A 15,540-nucleotide genomic window follows, 5' to 3' on the forward strand; every position below is an offset into this window, starting at 1 on the left:
CTTCAGAGTAGCTTTTCTACAACAGAAAAGATCTGCCTGTGATATCAAAACAGGAGAAAGATTGCTCAGAAATATTCTGTGCCAAAGTGACAGAAAAAGTGGCCACGTAAGAAGAGGATTTACATCCTAAAACTTTTGTGAGTATGGCCTATGCATGAAAGCCACAAAACATGGGGCAAGCTACCACTAAACCACATGGGCAAATTCCTAGACTGCCTTGTGGAAACGGTGATTGCACTACAGCGGAGACAGTTAATACTTCCATCAAAGAGCGAGCACCTTGGGAAATTCCACAAAGTGACAAGGTTGGCAATTAATGAAACTCATTCAGTTCTCTGCACTGTTAGGCTCCTTAACTAGAAAAGCAAAAATTAACTTAGAAATTAACAGTATAATAATGTCAAACAGGAAAACCCTTACCACTAAACAAGCGGCACAAGTGTTTCTGCACCACAGGAAGTGAGGACACAGTCCAATGAGCTGCAGAAAACCTGGTCAGAGACTTGAGGCAGTCATCCTAAAATGTAAAAATATGTAACAAACACTGAAATCAGAGGATTGCTGCCATTAAACATATCTCACTAGATCACGACTTACGTGTAAATAAAATGAAATGTGAAAATGGAGGATTATTTAGTTAAAATAAGCTACAAGATAAACACATACAAATTACTTAAAATGTCAAGTCCTACGCTACTAACCAGGCCTTAAATGTTACTAGTTACTGTTAGCCAGGAGAGCATAGAATAATTCGCACAATAAAAGATGGCAGTGATCTCTGGATAGAGCAAAATCTCATATTAGCACTTGCCAGGTTAGTTCTGACATCAAGTTAACCTCAGACAGACAGTTCTAGCATCACTCTATCCTTCCTAATTTGCACCCCTTTTCTGAAATTTAACATAATAGACAGGACTTCTATATGGGGTTTGAGGCAGGGCTTGTCATCTACAACAATCCTGTGAATGTTGAACTACAAATTACATTATGGACCATTGCTGTCAATTTATCCATTAGGTAGTCATTTCCTATTTTGGTTTTTACCTCATCAAAAATAGGCACTTGTGTCTGTAAATACCCCACCACCAGTGCACTGAGTGGGGTTAATGTAATTTTGCTCTTGCGATTTCTGAGAGTGCACCGGAGAACGATCAATGAGGTAAAACAATAGAAAGACCCAGTGTCACGAATGTGCCTGAAAAACATGTGACAGAACCCTCCCTATGCACTCCCAGAAAGGACCCACAACATATGCTTGTAGGTTCTCTTATTACCACAGTGCCTCCAGCACAGCAGAGATCAGAGGTAGTCTTTCCCATTTTATAAATCTTAACTGGTGTGGTACACCCTCTCATTAAAATGTTCTACCACCCTGTTTTTGATTTATCTTGGACCATCTAATTATGTCGCCCATTTTATATTTCTACAAACCATTCAAGTTGTGCTTTTGTTTTCGACAACAAAAATTCTTCAATAAAAACTATTTATACAAAAGAAAGCTTACCTGCCGGCACGGCAAATTTCCAAACAAAGGTCTCTCTTCATCAGTCAGTATGCGTTCTGCAGAACACCACAAATATAAAAACTAGGTAATGAAGAACATATAACACGGTTTCCCTAACACTGAAAATATAACGGCTTTTCTTACCAATGGTTTGTATAGTGTAAGCACAGCTCCCCCAGCACATGATTGGGACACGTGGATCCTGCTCGTTGGGATGAACATTCAGGCCCACCTTGTATGTTGCTGTTCCAAACGTTGTCAGCATCCCTTTAATGCTGTCAGAGTATGGATTCCTGTGGGGGAAACACACAAAGACACAGCGGAACAACATGAATGGTTGGAGAAGACCGATTTAAAAGTATAGTTAAATACATGTTCACTGAGGGTATATCTACTAAACAGTGATTTCATTTTTTTTTGGTGTTTGGACAGTGGAGTGGTGCTTTAACCTTCATGTTGGCATTTTAAAAGTTTGTTTTAAAAAAAAATCTTCAGTGTCGGTAATTGAAGGAGATGTTTGGACGCAAACCTGAGAAGGAGTGCTTATGGAATAATAATGAGTATTACACTCCATGTTATGGAGGCTTTTCAATAGCTATAAGATATACACTGATCAGTCACAACATTAAACCCACCTGCCTAATATCGTGTAGGTCCCTCTCGTGCTGTCATGGTTTACAAAAACACTAAACATGACTTGTGGTATCTGGCACCAAGACATTAGCAGCCGATCCTTTAAGTCAAATAAGTCGCGAGGTGGGGCCTCCATGGATTGGATTTGTTGTTCATGCACATCCCACAGATGCTCAATCGGCTTGAGATTTGGAGAATTTGGATGCCAGAGCAACACCTTGAACTCTCCTGTCATGTCTTTCAAACAATTCCTGAACTATTTTTGCAGTGTGGCAGGGTCTATTATCGTGCTGAAAGAGGATGCGGCCTTCAGAGAACACTATTGCCATGAAGGGCTGTCTGTGGTGAATGTGATCTGCCATAATCTCTATGTAGGTGGTACAGTGCAAAGTAACATTCACATGAATGCCAGGACCCAAGATCCCAGCAGAAAATTCCCCAGATCTGCCATAATCTCTATGTAGGTGGTATAGTGCAAAGTAACATTCACATGAATGCCAGGACCCAAGATCCCAGCAGAAAATTGCCCAGAGCATAACAATGCCTGCGCCGGCCTGCCCTTTTCCTTTAGTGCATCCTACTACCATATCTTCACCAGGTAAACAAAGAACATGCACCTGGCCATCCACCTGATCTAAAAGAAAACATAATTCAACAGATAAAGCAACCTTCTCGCACTTCTTCGTGGTCTAGTTCTGATACCCACGTCTCCATTGAAGGTGCTTTCAGCGGTGGACACGTGTCATCATAGGCATTCTGACAGGTGTGCGGCTACGCTGCTCCATACAAAACAAACTGCAAAGCACTGTTTCCTCTGATCTTTTTATGATGACCAGCATTGGGTGTTTCAGCAATTTGAGCTAGAGTAGCTCTTCTTTGTGACCGGACCAGTCAGCTTGCCAACCTTGGGTGCTGCTGACCATTACACTGATTCACCGGTTGTACTTTCCTTGGTAGGTACTAGCCACTCCTGAAAGATTTGCCGTTTTGGAGATGCTCTGTTGTCACGTCACTACTATTTGGCTCTTGCCAAAGTCACTCAGATATTTTCGCTTGCCCAATACTCCTGCTTCCAACACAAAGTTCAAGAACTGACCGTTCACTTGCTGCCTAATATATCCCACCCTTGACAGGTGCCAATGTAACAATATAATCAATGTTATTCACTTCGCCTGTCAGTGGTTCTACTGTTGTGGTTGAACAGTGTATTACGCAGATATAAACTTCCAGGTTCAGCCATGAAGAATAATATTACAGTAAAAAAGTTATTTAATCTTTACAACTCCCAGAAGGGTAGGGCTGTATTGGGATAAAAGTCGTGTGTGTAAATAAGCAAACAGTCCCCGTAAATACTGCTGCCCATTACTGAATTTATCAAACAAACATATATAAGGCTGTTTAATACATACTTTGGCTGGAAATCTGTCCGGAAACCTTCAGGAAGGTCCAAAAGTTTGGGGGTCTCTAAATCCGCTATGCAAATCAAATTGGAGATAATTAGGAATAAATAATTGAGGCACATAAATAATATTTGCTCGCATAACCATTGATTGAAACTCACCTGGATCACTTTGGTCTGAGTATAGGAGTTTGAGTCCTTTAACCTGCTGAGCTGTTATACTAACCCATTCGGCTAAATCAGGCTGATCGGAGAAATCTAACCTATTAAAGGAAGAGTATTCAGGTTTACTAACAAATATAAAAGAAAGAAACAAATTGAAGAAGAAAAACTTAGTAAATAAACAACAACAAAAACCAAACACAAATAAAATTTAAAAAAAATTTATTATGTTAACGTCTTTGTATGTAGTTTGAAACAGGAGTTAATTATTCACAGAAAAAAAAGGAAAATAATGAAAAAAGGAAAGAAAATTACTCCTTTAAAAAACAAATAAACTAAAAATAACTTGTGGATTTTATTTTTTCAATAGTAGAAGTGGAGCATAGGGCCAGATCTATGACATTTACAATATTAGACATAAAACCTGAAAGAGACTATAATGAATGAATGCATTTTAACTCCATCATAAAAGATGACTGTTTCCGACCCTCATGATAGAGTGTTTTGTACAAACTTATTCATGAAGCAGTTAAATCCACCAAACGTCAGAAAGCTCGGAATAAATGACAGACGGTACATAAATGTTCTCACCTGTGGTATAAGCATCTTGGTGGTGGTAGCATAGGGATAACTGTGTTGCTTAAACACTCACAAAGGGGGCAAAGAAATTCCCCATTCTCCACATCATAGCTCGTGTGGACACGTAGACGCTGCTGCCTGCGCTGTTCCTTTGCCTGTACAGCGTCAAAATACCTATGAGAGATAAGCGATCACTTAAATTACAAAGAAAAGAGTACATGGTGCTCATTTAAAAAAAAAAAAAAAAAGTGATGCATAATAAGCAGCAATACAAATTACAGGGGTTATTCCCCCAACCTCGTGCAAAATAAGGTTTGTGTGTTTGTTCATTTAAATTAGCCTGCAAGCTTAATGAACTTCGTGGACACATGTTGGAAATGGAAAAATTATTAATATTCTCCCACTAAAGTTCACATCAGACAGCAGTTATAAATCCCCTGGAACAAGGTACCTTCTAAAATACGTGTCTGCAAGAAATATTCCACTAATATAAGCATAAATATTATCAGGAATGAAAAGTATTTGATCAGTTTCCAAACATAGCTGTAATGCATGATGCACTGCATACGTGACATGGTTTACAAAACAACTGCATGTTTTTCTTAAAATATAATTACCTCTGCCAGCAGTCAGCGTGCATTATATGTCCGCAGCTTCCTGTATGAGTCCCACAGGCCAAGTCTGGGTGCATGAACAACGGGTCATAGGTCTCTGTGCAATAAAGTGTAAACAAACACATTCATGCATTGATGATCAGGGCCAGTGTTTGTAATAGAGAAACCATACTTTCAGCAAAAACAAATAGTTTTCATTTGTAAATACATTTCCTGTTACAAGTTTTAACAAAGAAGAATAATTAACGCACTGCACTTTTTTGTTTATGAGTGTCTTATATCCCCCAGCTTTGGCTCTGTACTAGACAATTTGTGGCTTAAGGTAATGCTACATAAATTCTTTAGGAAAGTCTGTTTAAAGTTGAATAATATAAAAAATAGGCATATCAGTATGCAGCCTTCATTTACCAGGATTATCAATGATTTTACTCCGGTTCTTAGAGAAAACAGTCGATCTTTGGATGAAAGCAGCTAGCACCATGGCTTTGTTGTCCACTTTATATTCCTGCTCTTCTTGGCACAAAATGCAAATAACACGCTGCCTTTCTTCTGTGAACTTTGTTTGGTGAGGACCCAATGAAACAGGTTTGGTATCCAACATTGCAGGGCTATGGAACAGATAGAAACACTTATTCATGTTTTCAGCCTATATGGTCAGCACAGACAAATTGGTTAATCTTAATAAAAGGTATTAACTTGCTCTTTATCCTTCATCTATCTGTGTGTGAGTGCTAGGTTATAATGGAGGATTTGGTTGTGCCAAATTGCTTAATTTTTTTTTTTTATTCTTTATTTTGTAATGACAGAAAGCGTAAAGGTAAGCAATAACATGACTTGTGCAAAAGCCTTCATAAGGCTGCATAGTTGCAGCATGCCTATTCATATCGTTTATATTCAGAGTGAAGAACAGTTAACAGCTATTGCGGGTCTTATCAGCCATGGGTCCCAGATTTTGTGGAAGGATTTAGTTGTATCATGAATTAGGGCGGACAGTTTGTCCATTTCGATGGCATCTTCTATTTTCCGTAGTACTTCTGGAGCTGAGGGGGTAGCGTTACTGCCCCAATGTCTGGCTATGGTTCTGCGTGTGGCCAGTGCGACCCTGGCTGCGAGTTTATTTTGGGCCCTGGTTAGGGATTCATGTGGTTTAGAAAGGAGCCAGATCCATGGGCAAATTGCTTAAGCTTTTTAAGTTCACTTGAATCACTATTAAGCTTTTCGGTCAACATTGATTTAGAGATGGATCTGTAGAGCTTTGGCACAGCCAAACCCTCTCCATGGTGCATATGTAGTATTGACTTACAGGCAATTAAGTAATATGGAGCAATGCCTGCAGAAACTTTGGGCTGTGTGCAATTATAATAAAACTGATCATTGAGGTCTTATTTATTTTACTCAACTGTTATATTATCTTAATGTTTTCACCAACTGTGCTTATAAAGGATCTAATAAGCTTTACAGAATTTTTTAATTAATTTTTTTAAGGTTCCTTGTGAAGTTGAACTTGGCTAAAATCTAATTTAATTCAATCCTTAATACTATACAAAAAAAAAAAAACTAAAAACAAAGGTGACACTGTACAGCCTTTAAAAATGACATGTCAAGCCCTGGTTTAGCACAAAATGAAAATGAGTCTTTACCCATGATCACACGCAGAGGATGTCGATGCACTCATTTCGTCTGTTTGTTGGAAAAGCTCCTTATGCTCATCAATGAAATGACGCTGCATCTCGGATATTTGGGCCATGATCTTTTCTCTTCGAAGCCTTGCAATCTCTGATTTCCTCTTCCTCTCAGCTTTGTCTTTATCCCGAGTACACTGTGAGATACAAAGTTTTTCTTTATTTTAAACAAGAACACTTGCCTAAAGACAGAAGCACAGCTTATGTGAACAATGATGGTGTATGCTGTCTCTTTAAAAAAAAAAATAATAATAATTGTGGTTAGTGTTTACTCATTAAATGAGGATACTGCAAAGGTTAACATAATAGCCAAACCTGGAGCAACAATGAAAATAACAGATGAACATGGCATTCAGAGTTTGAACGATATTTCCCATGAAGCACTATGAAAAATGTAGCTCAGATCCAACTGAAATTTATGAAAAATACAGACCACTTAACTAAACCACTTACCACTAAATAAATAAATACCACTATATGCATGAAAAAAAAAAAAATACTAGACAGACCCAAATCCAAAATAAAATCTTACAGATCAATGTACTTAAACTCCTGCAGTGGTGTTTACACAAGTCAGGACCAGATATTTGTGAATACGTTAATTGTTTCTTTTTGATCAGGACACGCGGTTGGGATAAACACATAAATGAAAGGAAGTGAAAACCATACCTCCTCAAAAATACTGCCTTCTGTCTCTAAGACTGGGCTTGCTGAGGAACTCTCTCTGATCTTCTTAATAGCACCAAATGTCTACAAAATAGAAAATAAAACGTGCCCGTGTTATGATGCACAAACATTGTAAATAAACCAAGTGCCAGCAGGAAGAGAGCAATTTTATTTGATTGTGTTTAAAAAAACAAAAACAAAAAGCATTCTGAAATGTAATGTTACCTTCAGTATCCAGCGTATCATATCTTTGTGCGCTTCCAAATGGGCAGCATTTTGCAGTGTTTCTAACGTGGCCAGTATGCTGGGAGATGTGCTGGGGGGTTCCCCAGGTCCTAACAAAAATACATTAAACATCATTCACATTGTAGAAAAGAGTGTCAATAGCACTCGACTAACTGTTAATCAACCATAATACGGCACTTAAGTGCAAACGTACTGTAAAATATTAAAATGTGTGGAAAATATCTAGGGAAGTCAGACTCACAATGGTGGGACTGTTAGAAAAAATCTGCTCATAAGCAGGAAATGGAGCTGCCAATCCATGTAAAAACATTACTTTTATAGACTGACCCATAAATCATTTTGTTATTGCCAGCTATAAACAAAAATTTGTTTATAACCCCTCATGGGCTGAAAGGAGGAGCAGCATTTGGTGTGTTCTGACTCCACAAACATTTGGATTTTTGTGCTAATACCACTTGTGAAAGAAGATTACTTATCACCTAGTAATTTAAAATAATTTCACATTTGATTTGGTTACATGGCAGATTTATTATCATGGGACTTCTGGTTTGGAATTCTCCCTTTTCCCTTTGGTTGATGTAACATATTCCTTTGGTTGATGGCGACTTCTACACAATGAGAGTGGGTGATCGCCACTTTCAGGCACAAACTAACCTCCAATTCCCATTGCATGATAATTCCCCTTGCTGCTGTGATGTCAAAACATAAACAAAACTGAAAAAAGGAAGCACAGGCGGCGCCAAATGAAAATGTCAATCGTATAAGGTCCACATTTGTTCTTCAACAATGGATTAAGTATCACAACACAGTTTCATACACAAAAACAGAAAATCGAATTTACCTGTGAAGTGATGCCAAATCCATTATGGAAGAAAGAATACGGGACATTGAAAATTGTGGACATTATCTGGCTGGACTTTTTTTTCATAATTTTCATTTAGCGCAACCTGTGCCGCTTTTTCCACTTTTGTTTATATTTGTTATATAGAGGTTAAACAGAGTTCCCCTGCCTTACAGGCTTTGCGGTCTTATTTATCTATTATGTATTGTCAAGCGTTTATCCACACCGATATTTATACACTGAAATCAATCGGACATGCATACAACTTCTCAGCATTTGGATAACAGTATTACAATTGTATCTACTGTATTAATAACGGACAAACTACACCCTGATCTCGATCTTGTAAACACATCCAGTGATTGAAGCTTACTTGAAATCTTTTCACTGAAGTTGAAATTGACAACATTGTCCTCACAGACATTCTGTAAGAGTTGATTCTCTTCCTGTAATGCCATGCCAATAAGATGCAGGACCTGGAGAAACAAACACAAATGAAACATTCCAGATGTTTAGATTAAATGTCCCAATCTGGGTTTGCTTGTTGGAATGTACGAGGCTGGTTAAACTAACTACACTTTTTTTTGTTCCAGCCTTATAAAAATTAGTTTTTATGGTTTCCTATAGGTTTTGTTATGGAATTTATAATGCAAGTATACTATTATACGTTATTATGGGATTATTCCAGTCAAAATGTACTGCACTTTGTTATATAATATTTCTAGTATTCAGTCTCAGTATTATTAGCCATTATTACCATATGTACATTATAGACATACCCTTTGCAGCATGGACTCTGACCATCCAAGACCACTAGGCTCCAAAGCCCACTGTAGAACTGTTCCCATGATGCATAGCATAACATCCGACTGCAGAATGTTTATCAAACTAGCAAAAAGTGGACAGAAAGGTGGCAGGACTGGTGGAGGGAGAGCTGAAAGAGAATATTGTCATGTATTAAAGGGCTATTTCATGTCATATACCCCTCATAATCTAAACAAATAACAACAAGCATTTCTAGTACCTTAGTTCAAAGCTTCTCTAAGACATTACTTTATGGAGAAGGACATAAAGAGCCATTTTACATCTAGCTAACCTGTTTTAAAGGAGAAATAAATATAAATAAATTAAATGTACCTTTTTACATGGAGATTGTTTGACTTTTCTGATTATGACACAATATGTTTCATTAAAGGAGCATTAACATTATTCCAGTCGCAGTAACAACTCAATTATGGCGTTGAGAGATGGAATCACTGGGTGCCCACATTTCCAAATGATTTAACCCCAAAGTGGTTGTTCTTCCTATGTATGTACTATCACTTTCAATAAGCTGCTAGTCATAGACTGAAAGCACTAGCTCTTAGCCATTTAAAGGTCTCCAAAGTAAACCTCCCTGGAGTGTACAGCAGCCAATGGAATACATAAAGGGAATCAACAAAGTAAAGGAGGAGACTATATTTAAAAGAAGACAAACTACCGCAACAAGAGGACACGGTTTAAAAATAACTCAGGAAGTATTACTTTACTAAGAGGGTAGTGGATGCATGAAATAAGCCTTCCAGCTGAAGTGGCAGAGGTTAATACAGTGAAGGAGTTTAAGCATGCGTGGGATATGCATAAGGCTATCCTAGCTATAAGTTAAGGCCAGGGACTAATGAAAGTATTTAAAAAATAGGGCAGACGAGATAGGCCGATTGGTTCTTATCTGCCATAACATTCTATGTTTCTATGGAAGGGCTGTAGCTGGACAAAGTTGTCAGATTGGGGTGGACCCTTTACTGCAGAGGAATAACTTCACCACCAGCAGCGACAGAGAGGGGTCACTAGCAAGCACAGACAAGAGTTCCAGTCTGGCTAATGTAAATTATAGTAGCCATTTATTGGCTGAGAGCAGTCAGGTGATATTCTCAACCAATAAATGGTGACTGGATCGGTGGGACAACTCTCCAATGCCCTCTGTTGCTGAAACTAAAAAGTGTATTTATTTGTATAATTGTGATATGCAAATTAGGAAATTGAGGGGGTCGATACCTGCCTGGGAGAAGTGAAGCAGACCGAGGGGGTCGATACCTGCCTGGGAGAAGTGAAGCAGACCGAGGGGGTCGATACCTGCCTGGGAGAAGTGAAGCAGACCGAGGGGGTCGATACCTGCCTGGGAAAAGTGAAGCAGACCAAGGGGGTCGATACCTGCCTGGGACAAGTGAAGCAGACAGAGGGGGGTCGATATCTGTTACGGAGAAGGTAAGCAGACAAAGGGGTTGATACCTGCCTGGGAAAAAATGAACAGGCAAAGGTGGTTTGATACCTACCTGGGAGACGTGAAGCAGACAAATGGGCCGATACCTGCCTGGGAGAAGTAAGGCAGGCAAAGGGGGTTCGATACCTGCCTTGGAGAAGTGAAGCAGGCAGAGGTGGTTGATACCTGCCTGGGGAAACTGATCAGGCAGAGGGGGTCGATACGTGCTGGAAAGGAGGGCTTCTGGCTTTTTCAGCTCTGCAGAAGCGTCACCAGACATGGAATGAGCCTTAGAGCCCAATGGGGACCCAAGTTTAGTGGGCACTAAATAGTTTTCCTCATTACCAGGGAACTGGTCCAGAACACTTTAAACTGTAGGAAAATGGGTTATGATCTCAACCAGGCACACCTGCCATTATAACAATGTCAGAGATGAGGCTGTTATGGGGTGAGAATGTTCCTTTAATAAAAAAACTAGAGAAACTGCAGTTACAGTGGAACTATTAAAGTTTCCTACCTGATGACAGCAGTAACGGTTCACAAGTTTGGAGAGACACACAGTGAGGTGCCCTCCTTCATAGCTGCAATAATAACAAATTAATCTAACTTGGGACAAAAAAAAATAATATTTTTTTTAAAATCTGCTTTCATCCAACTCCATATCGTAAATAATAACCTATTCAATTGCCAATAAAAAAACATTTATGTAAAACGATATATATTTATATATATTTTTTTAATATGAGGATTGAATAAAAGTTATTTGTCATACTGCCCTCTCGGGTGGAGGCTGGCTTTTTCAGCGTACCTACTTAGTAGTTCAAATCTTGTTGGTATGGCACGAATCTCTCTCTCAATGTTTCAAACTATGCGTTGCATTTTAGCTACATTTATTGTAAAAACAAGGATAGATTACATACCAGTATCTTCACCATTCTGCTTCTTTAATCTGCGCTGAGCTTCCTCTGCCTGAAAAAAAAACACCCATTGCACAGTGTCAAGGGACAGTTAATATAGAATTTCTATTAGATACATTTTCTGTATAAACAGTGTCTTCATTGAACTGTGAGCAGCAACAATAGGCCGAGCGGGCAAACCCATGCTTTTTTTTTTTTTTTTTTTTTTTTTTAAACAGCACAAAATAATTTGACGTCCTTTGGGCTCTCTTTCGGTCTAGATCAATGGAATTAAATCACTTGGGCAGCTGCATGGTTGCAGGACCTGGTAGACACCATGGCTACTTTACTGGGAAAACAGTTAGGCCTCTCTTGGAAAAAAATCACAGCTAAAAGCCATTCTATTGTGTATTCATATTACAAGGTGTACGTACGATGGAAAGAGTTTAAAATAATCTTTGAGCAGATTTTCAGTAATGTTGAAATTGCCATATTCTTCCACATGGTATGCCTCTCTCCACTGGACAACTCCCCCTTCCTCTGCCCCATTTTATTATTCACCTAGACTTTGCTGCTAAGAAAGTCAGAGAAGTCACTGTTTCTCATCTCATGGTTTATTGTAATTAAAAACAAAAAAATATGTCTGAAAGGTTACCTTAGATTGTTCTGCCCTCGAGTAGTGATGAAAATATAGATTGAACTCCTTGGCAGATTCAGGCTTGAGCTCATAAAGTCCTCTGCCTGTTAGACCTGGTTTTCTAAATATAATAAAAAAACTAATTAGAAGATTATTCCAATGAAACAATTGGCATGTGTAATATTTTTGAGACAATACCTGGGACTTACTTAAATGAGGCTATAGATTCAATCACTGTTTCCATTCCTGTTTCTTTGTTTTCCTGCAAGTTAACAGAAACAAAGTTATTCACCACAAAAACAAAGTAATTTACAAAAGGGGCAGTATGGGCCTCCAACTTCAAATTCGTAGCATGGGCTTCCATGACAAGTTTTTTTTCCAGAAAGATTTACCCATAAACTATTTATGGCCAAAAAACTGCAATGATGTTTCCATTTAATTACAAAAGAAATTTCACCTATTAAAATTGTAATGCAGGTCTGAACAGTGCCACTGCAGGCACCCTGAGGGAGTAGGCCTACAGGGTTATAGTGACCTGGCCACTGGTTTGCAATTAAAGTTTTCTTATTTAAACATTTTAAATTAAAAGTAATCATGTATGCATTTATAGAAAGAATAACTGGCAACAAAACCGTTATCCTATTCAAGAACTAGTTAATTAAGAGAGTCACGATTCAAAAAATTATACAAGAACTGGAATTTCAGAGCATCAATGCATATAATTTTAGCAGAATAACCACTGATTGGCACAATGTAGGTATGTTTCCAACATAGGCAGCTAAAGACATCAGTGATAATTAATCCAGATTTGATTTCACTTACATCTTCAGGCAAGGCCTTAACTAGTTCACTGTGGGCCATGGGCCTGATGCACAGTTGGTGTATAATTTCACGCTTTATCTCATCTGTAGCAGTTACTTGTCCAACTCCTGGGCAATATCTTTCTCCTGTGTATTAAATAACACAATGGGGGCATTCAATTAGATCTAGAGTAATTGTTTTCACATTACGACATACACAGAAAGCGTAGGTGTTTATGGCTGCTGCTAATGTAAAAACAAAAGGTATTCTCTGATCAATTAATTTCTTAGTTACAATCGGGAATTACAGCTATTGGCTTATTATCCTATTCGCACATTAAAGGTTAAAACATATCTACCAATATTTGCTTGGATGTGGTGTCAAACTTGCATTCTTTAAGGGGCAATCTAAGCACAACAACCCGATTTCCCCTGGCACCTCCCCCCTTGACAGTCAAACTGTTTTCGAAAAGATGGACACACCAACTATTCACAGATGTCCGTAATTGTGACATTAATACTTCCAATGTTGGCAAAATCTATTCCGTCCGTTTTCGGATGGAATTCATAGGCTACAACTTCCACTTCAGCGTTATGACGACCTGAACCTGGTCAAAAATGGTTTGGCTCATAATAGCAGGACTGCGTCGCGGGATTCCTGGCACCATAACCACTGAAGGAGGCTGTCGTTGGTATGGTGCCTAAAATGCTCATTGAATGCTACACTCAAATAGTATTTCCTTACTCATACCGCTTGTCCATTTATTTTATACATATGTTGTATGTTTACTTGTGCATTTACTTCAGCTGTATTCTATAGCACCTCTATATTTTTGCTTGCCTATCCCAAAATATTGATCGCTCCCCAACCCCAATTCCTTTTCCCTGGCTTAATTTTTTTTATCTGTAATAATTTAACATATTTTGCTTAGTTGACTGCCTAAGTCTGCATTTTATACTTTCTTTCACATGTGCCGCTTTACCTGCACAGCTCTATTGAAAAAGAAAGAAAGAAAAATCTTACCAGCAACCATTATGATCAAGTGCAGCATTTCTTCTGTTAGAGTATTGTTCTGCTGTATAATATCCTGCACATATAAAAGGGAAGAAGGACGGTCACATCAACCAGTCCATGGAGAGCATTCAACCATATTCCTGCACCATCAATAAATGGTGTTCATTTTTTTTAATCAAAGAAGATAATTAATTACCGTATCGGGTATCATCATAGGAGGAACATTTGCAAGTGGTCATTTTAACCATAAATTATATTATTTCATTTCAAGTAATTACACTACAGGTACATATATTAACCACATCCTCAGTTCTGTGGAATTTCATTTATTTAGTAATTCTATATCTATTTGAGCAGCGTGCGAGATTGTGCCAGTAGTACCTTGTTTGTACTTTCTTTCCGAAATCTTTTTCCATAATCTGGATTGCTAAACAGCTGAAAGAGTTCAAAACGGCTGAGCACGATCATCAGAAAGTGGTTGGGATCCATCATAGATGCTCCTGCCTAGAATAGAAGCAGTGATGTAAGGTAAACTAAATCATGAATATTTCTTATTCAGGCATGGTCAGATGAGGTCAGATTGTAGCTCTCATTAGATTCTTAAAAGAGTCCACACACTCCAGAGAATTTGGTAGTTGCCGTCCAATATCATCAAGTTTGCGGACTTTATTTAACATGTATAGTTCTAAATAGAAATCTGCAGTATAGAGGACCTTAACTAGAAACAACAAATGTTCATGGTAAGAGAATGAAAGCAAAGAAAATACCCACTTAATTTTTATATTGAAGAGTATAGGTTATACAAGAAACCTGGGTCTTAACTAAGAATTATTCAAGACATGTCTAACACTGGATAGTTATAATTGAAGTACCCGTTTACTTTGCTACTCACAGACCAAATTAATATAAGTAAATAAATAGAAGCATGTACTGTGGAGAAGTGCCTCTGGAAACTTTTCCTGTGCAGTGTCTGTGTGGGCTGTGCGCAACCAAATATGCCCATGATACCATCCAGAAAGAGGTAAAAAATCTTTCAGACAGTCCTATTTCTCCTATATCTGCAAGATATTTATCAGGTATAAAAATGGTATGAGGTCACTTGCTCAGTAATAATCAAAGGAATACGATTTGGTAAAGATGTGCTGTATGTCTCCTTATAAGTGTAGCACCCACAGTTTCACATATATTTTTTCTTCTCTTAAAGGGACAATTTGGTCACTAAAACAACTTTAGCTTAATGAAGCAGTTTGGGTGTATAAAACATGCCACTGCAGTCTTACTGCTCGATTCTCTGCCATTGATGAGCTAAATCACTTTTGTTTCAGTTTATGCAGCCCTAGCCCCTGGTTGTGACTGACACAGCCTGCATAAAAAAACACAATGATTTAATTTTCACTAAAATGTAGAATAAATATTAGATGTCTTTTTACATTAAGTGTTTAAGAAGGCTGTGCAAGTCACATACAGTGAGGTGTGCCTAGGGCTGTATAAACAAAGTGATTTAACTCTTACATGGCAGAGAATTGAGTTATGAGACTGCAGGGGCATGATCTATACACCAAAACTGCTTCATTAAGTAAAAGTTGTTTTGGTATAGTTTCCCTTTAAATTGAACCTGTCATTCACA

At 38.2% G+C, this 15,540-nt stretch overlaps 1 protein-coding gene across 3 annotated transcripts in view; it reads right to left on the reverse strand.

The window, feature by feature from the left end:
- The window catches only part of UBR2 (ubiquitin protein ligase E3 component n-recognin 2), a 78,666-nt gene that overhangs the window by 11,780 nt on the left and 51,346 nt on the right, over positions 1 to 15,540 (reverse strand). For all 3 annotated transcript variants that reach the window (XM_063443877.1, XM_063443879.1, XM_063443878.1), the window contains exons 19-37: positions 14,295 to 14,417; positions 13,923 to 13,986; positions 12,921 to 13,045; positions 12,308 to 12,360; positions 12,117 to 12,219; positions 11,486 to 11,534; positions 9,106 to 9,260; positions 8,700 to 8,802; positions 7,465 to 7,574; positions 7,243 to 7,323; positions 6,532 to 6,710; positions 5,300 to 5,499; positions 4,895 to 4,988; positions 4,290 to 4,451; positions 3,699 to 3,799; positions 3,547 to 3,610; positions 1,649 to 1,797; positions 1,505 to 1,560; positions 421 to 517 (exon numbers count right to left, since the gene is read on the reverse strand). In XM_063443877.1, coding sequence (XP_063299947.1) covers positions 421 to 517; positions 1,505 to 1,560; positions 1,649 to 1,797; positions 3,547 to 3,610; positions 3,699 to 3,799; positions 4,290 to 4,451; positions 4,895 to 4,988; positions 5,300 to 5,499; positions 6,532 to 6,710; positions 7,243 to 7,323; positions 7,465 to 7,574; positions 8,700 to 8,802; positions 9,106 to 9,260; positions 11,486 to 11,534; positions 12,117 to 12,219; positions 12,308 to 12,360; positions 12,921 to 13,045; positions 13,923 to 13,986; positions 14,295 to 14,417 — 2,068 coding nt within the window. The remainder of the gene's footprint in view (positions 1 to 420; positions 518 to 1,504; positions 1,561 to 1,648; positions 1,798 to 3,546; positions 3,611 to 3,698; positions 3,800 to 4,289; positions 4,452 to 4,894; positions 4,989 to 5,299; positions 5,500 to 6,531; positions 6,711 to 7,242; positions 7,324 to 7,464; positions 7,575 to 8,699; positions 8,803 to 9,105; positions 9,261 to 11,485; positions 11,535 to 12,116; positions 12,220 to 12,307; positions 12,361 to 12,920; positions 13,046 to 13,922; positions 13,987 to 14,294; positions 14,418 to 15,540) is intronic.

Source organism: Pelobates fuscus, chromosome 2 (genome assembly GCF_036172605.1).
Source record: "Pelobates fuscus isolate aPelFus1 chromosome 2, aPelFus1.pri, whole genome shotgun sequence".
NCBI classification, from domain to species: Eukaryota; Metazoa; Chordata; class Amphibia; order Anura; family Pelobatidae; genus Pelobates; species Pelobates fuscus.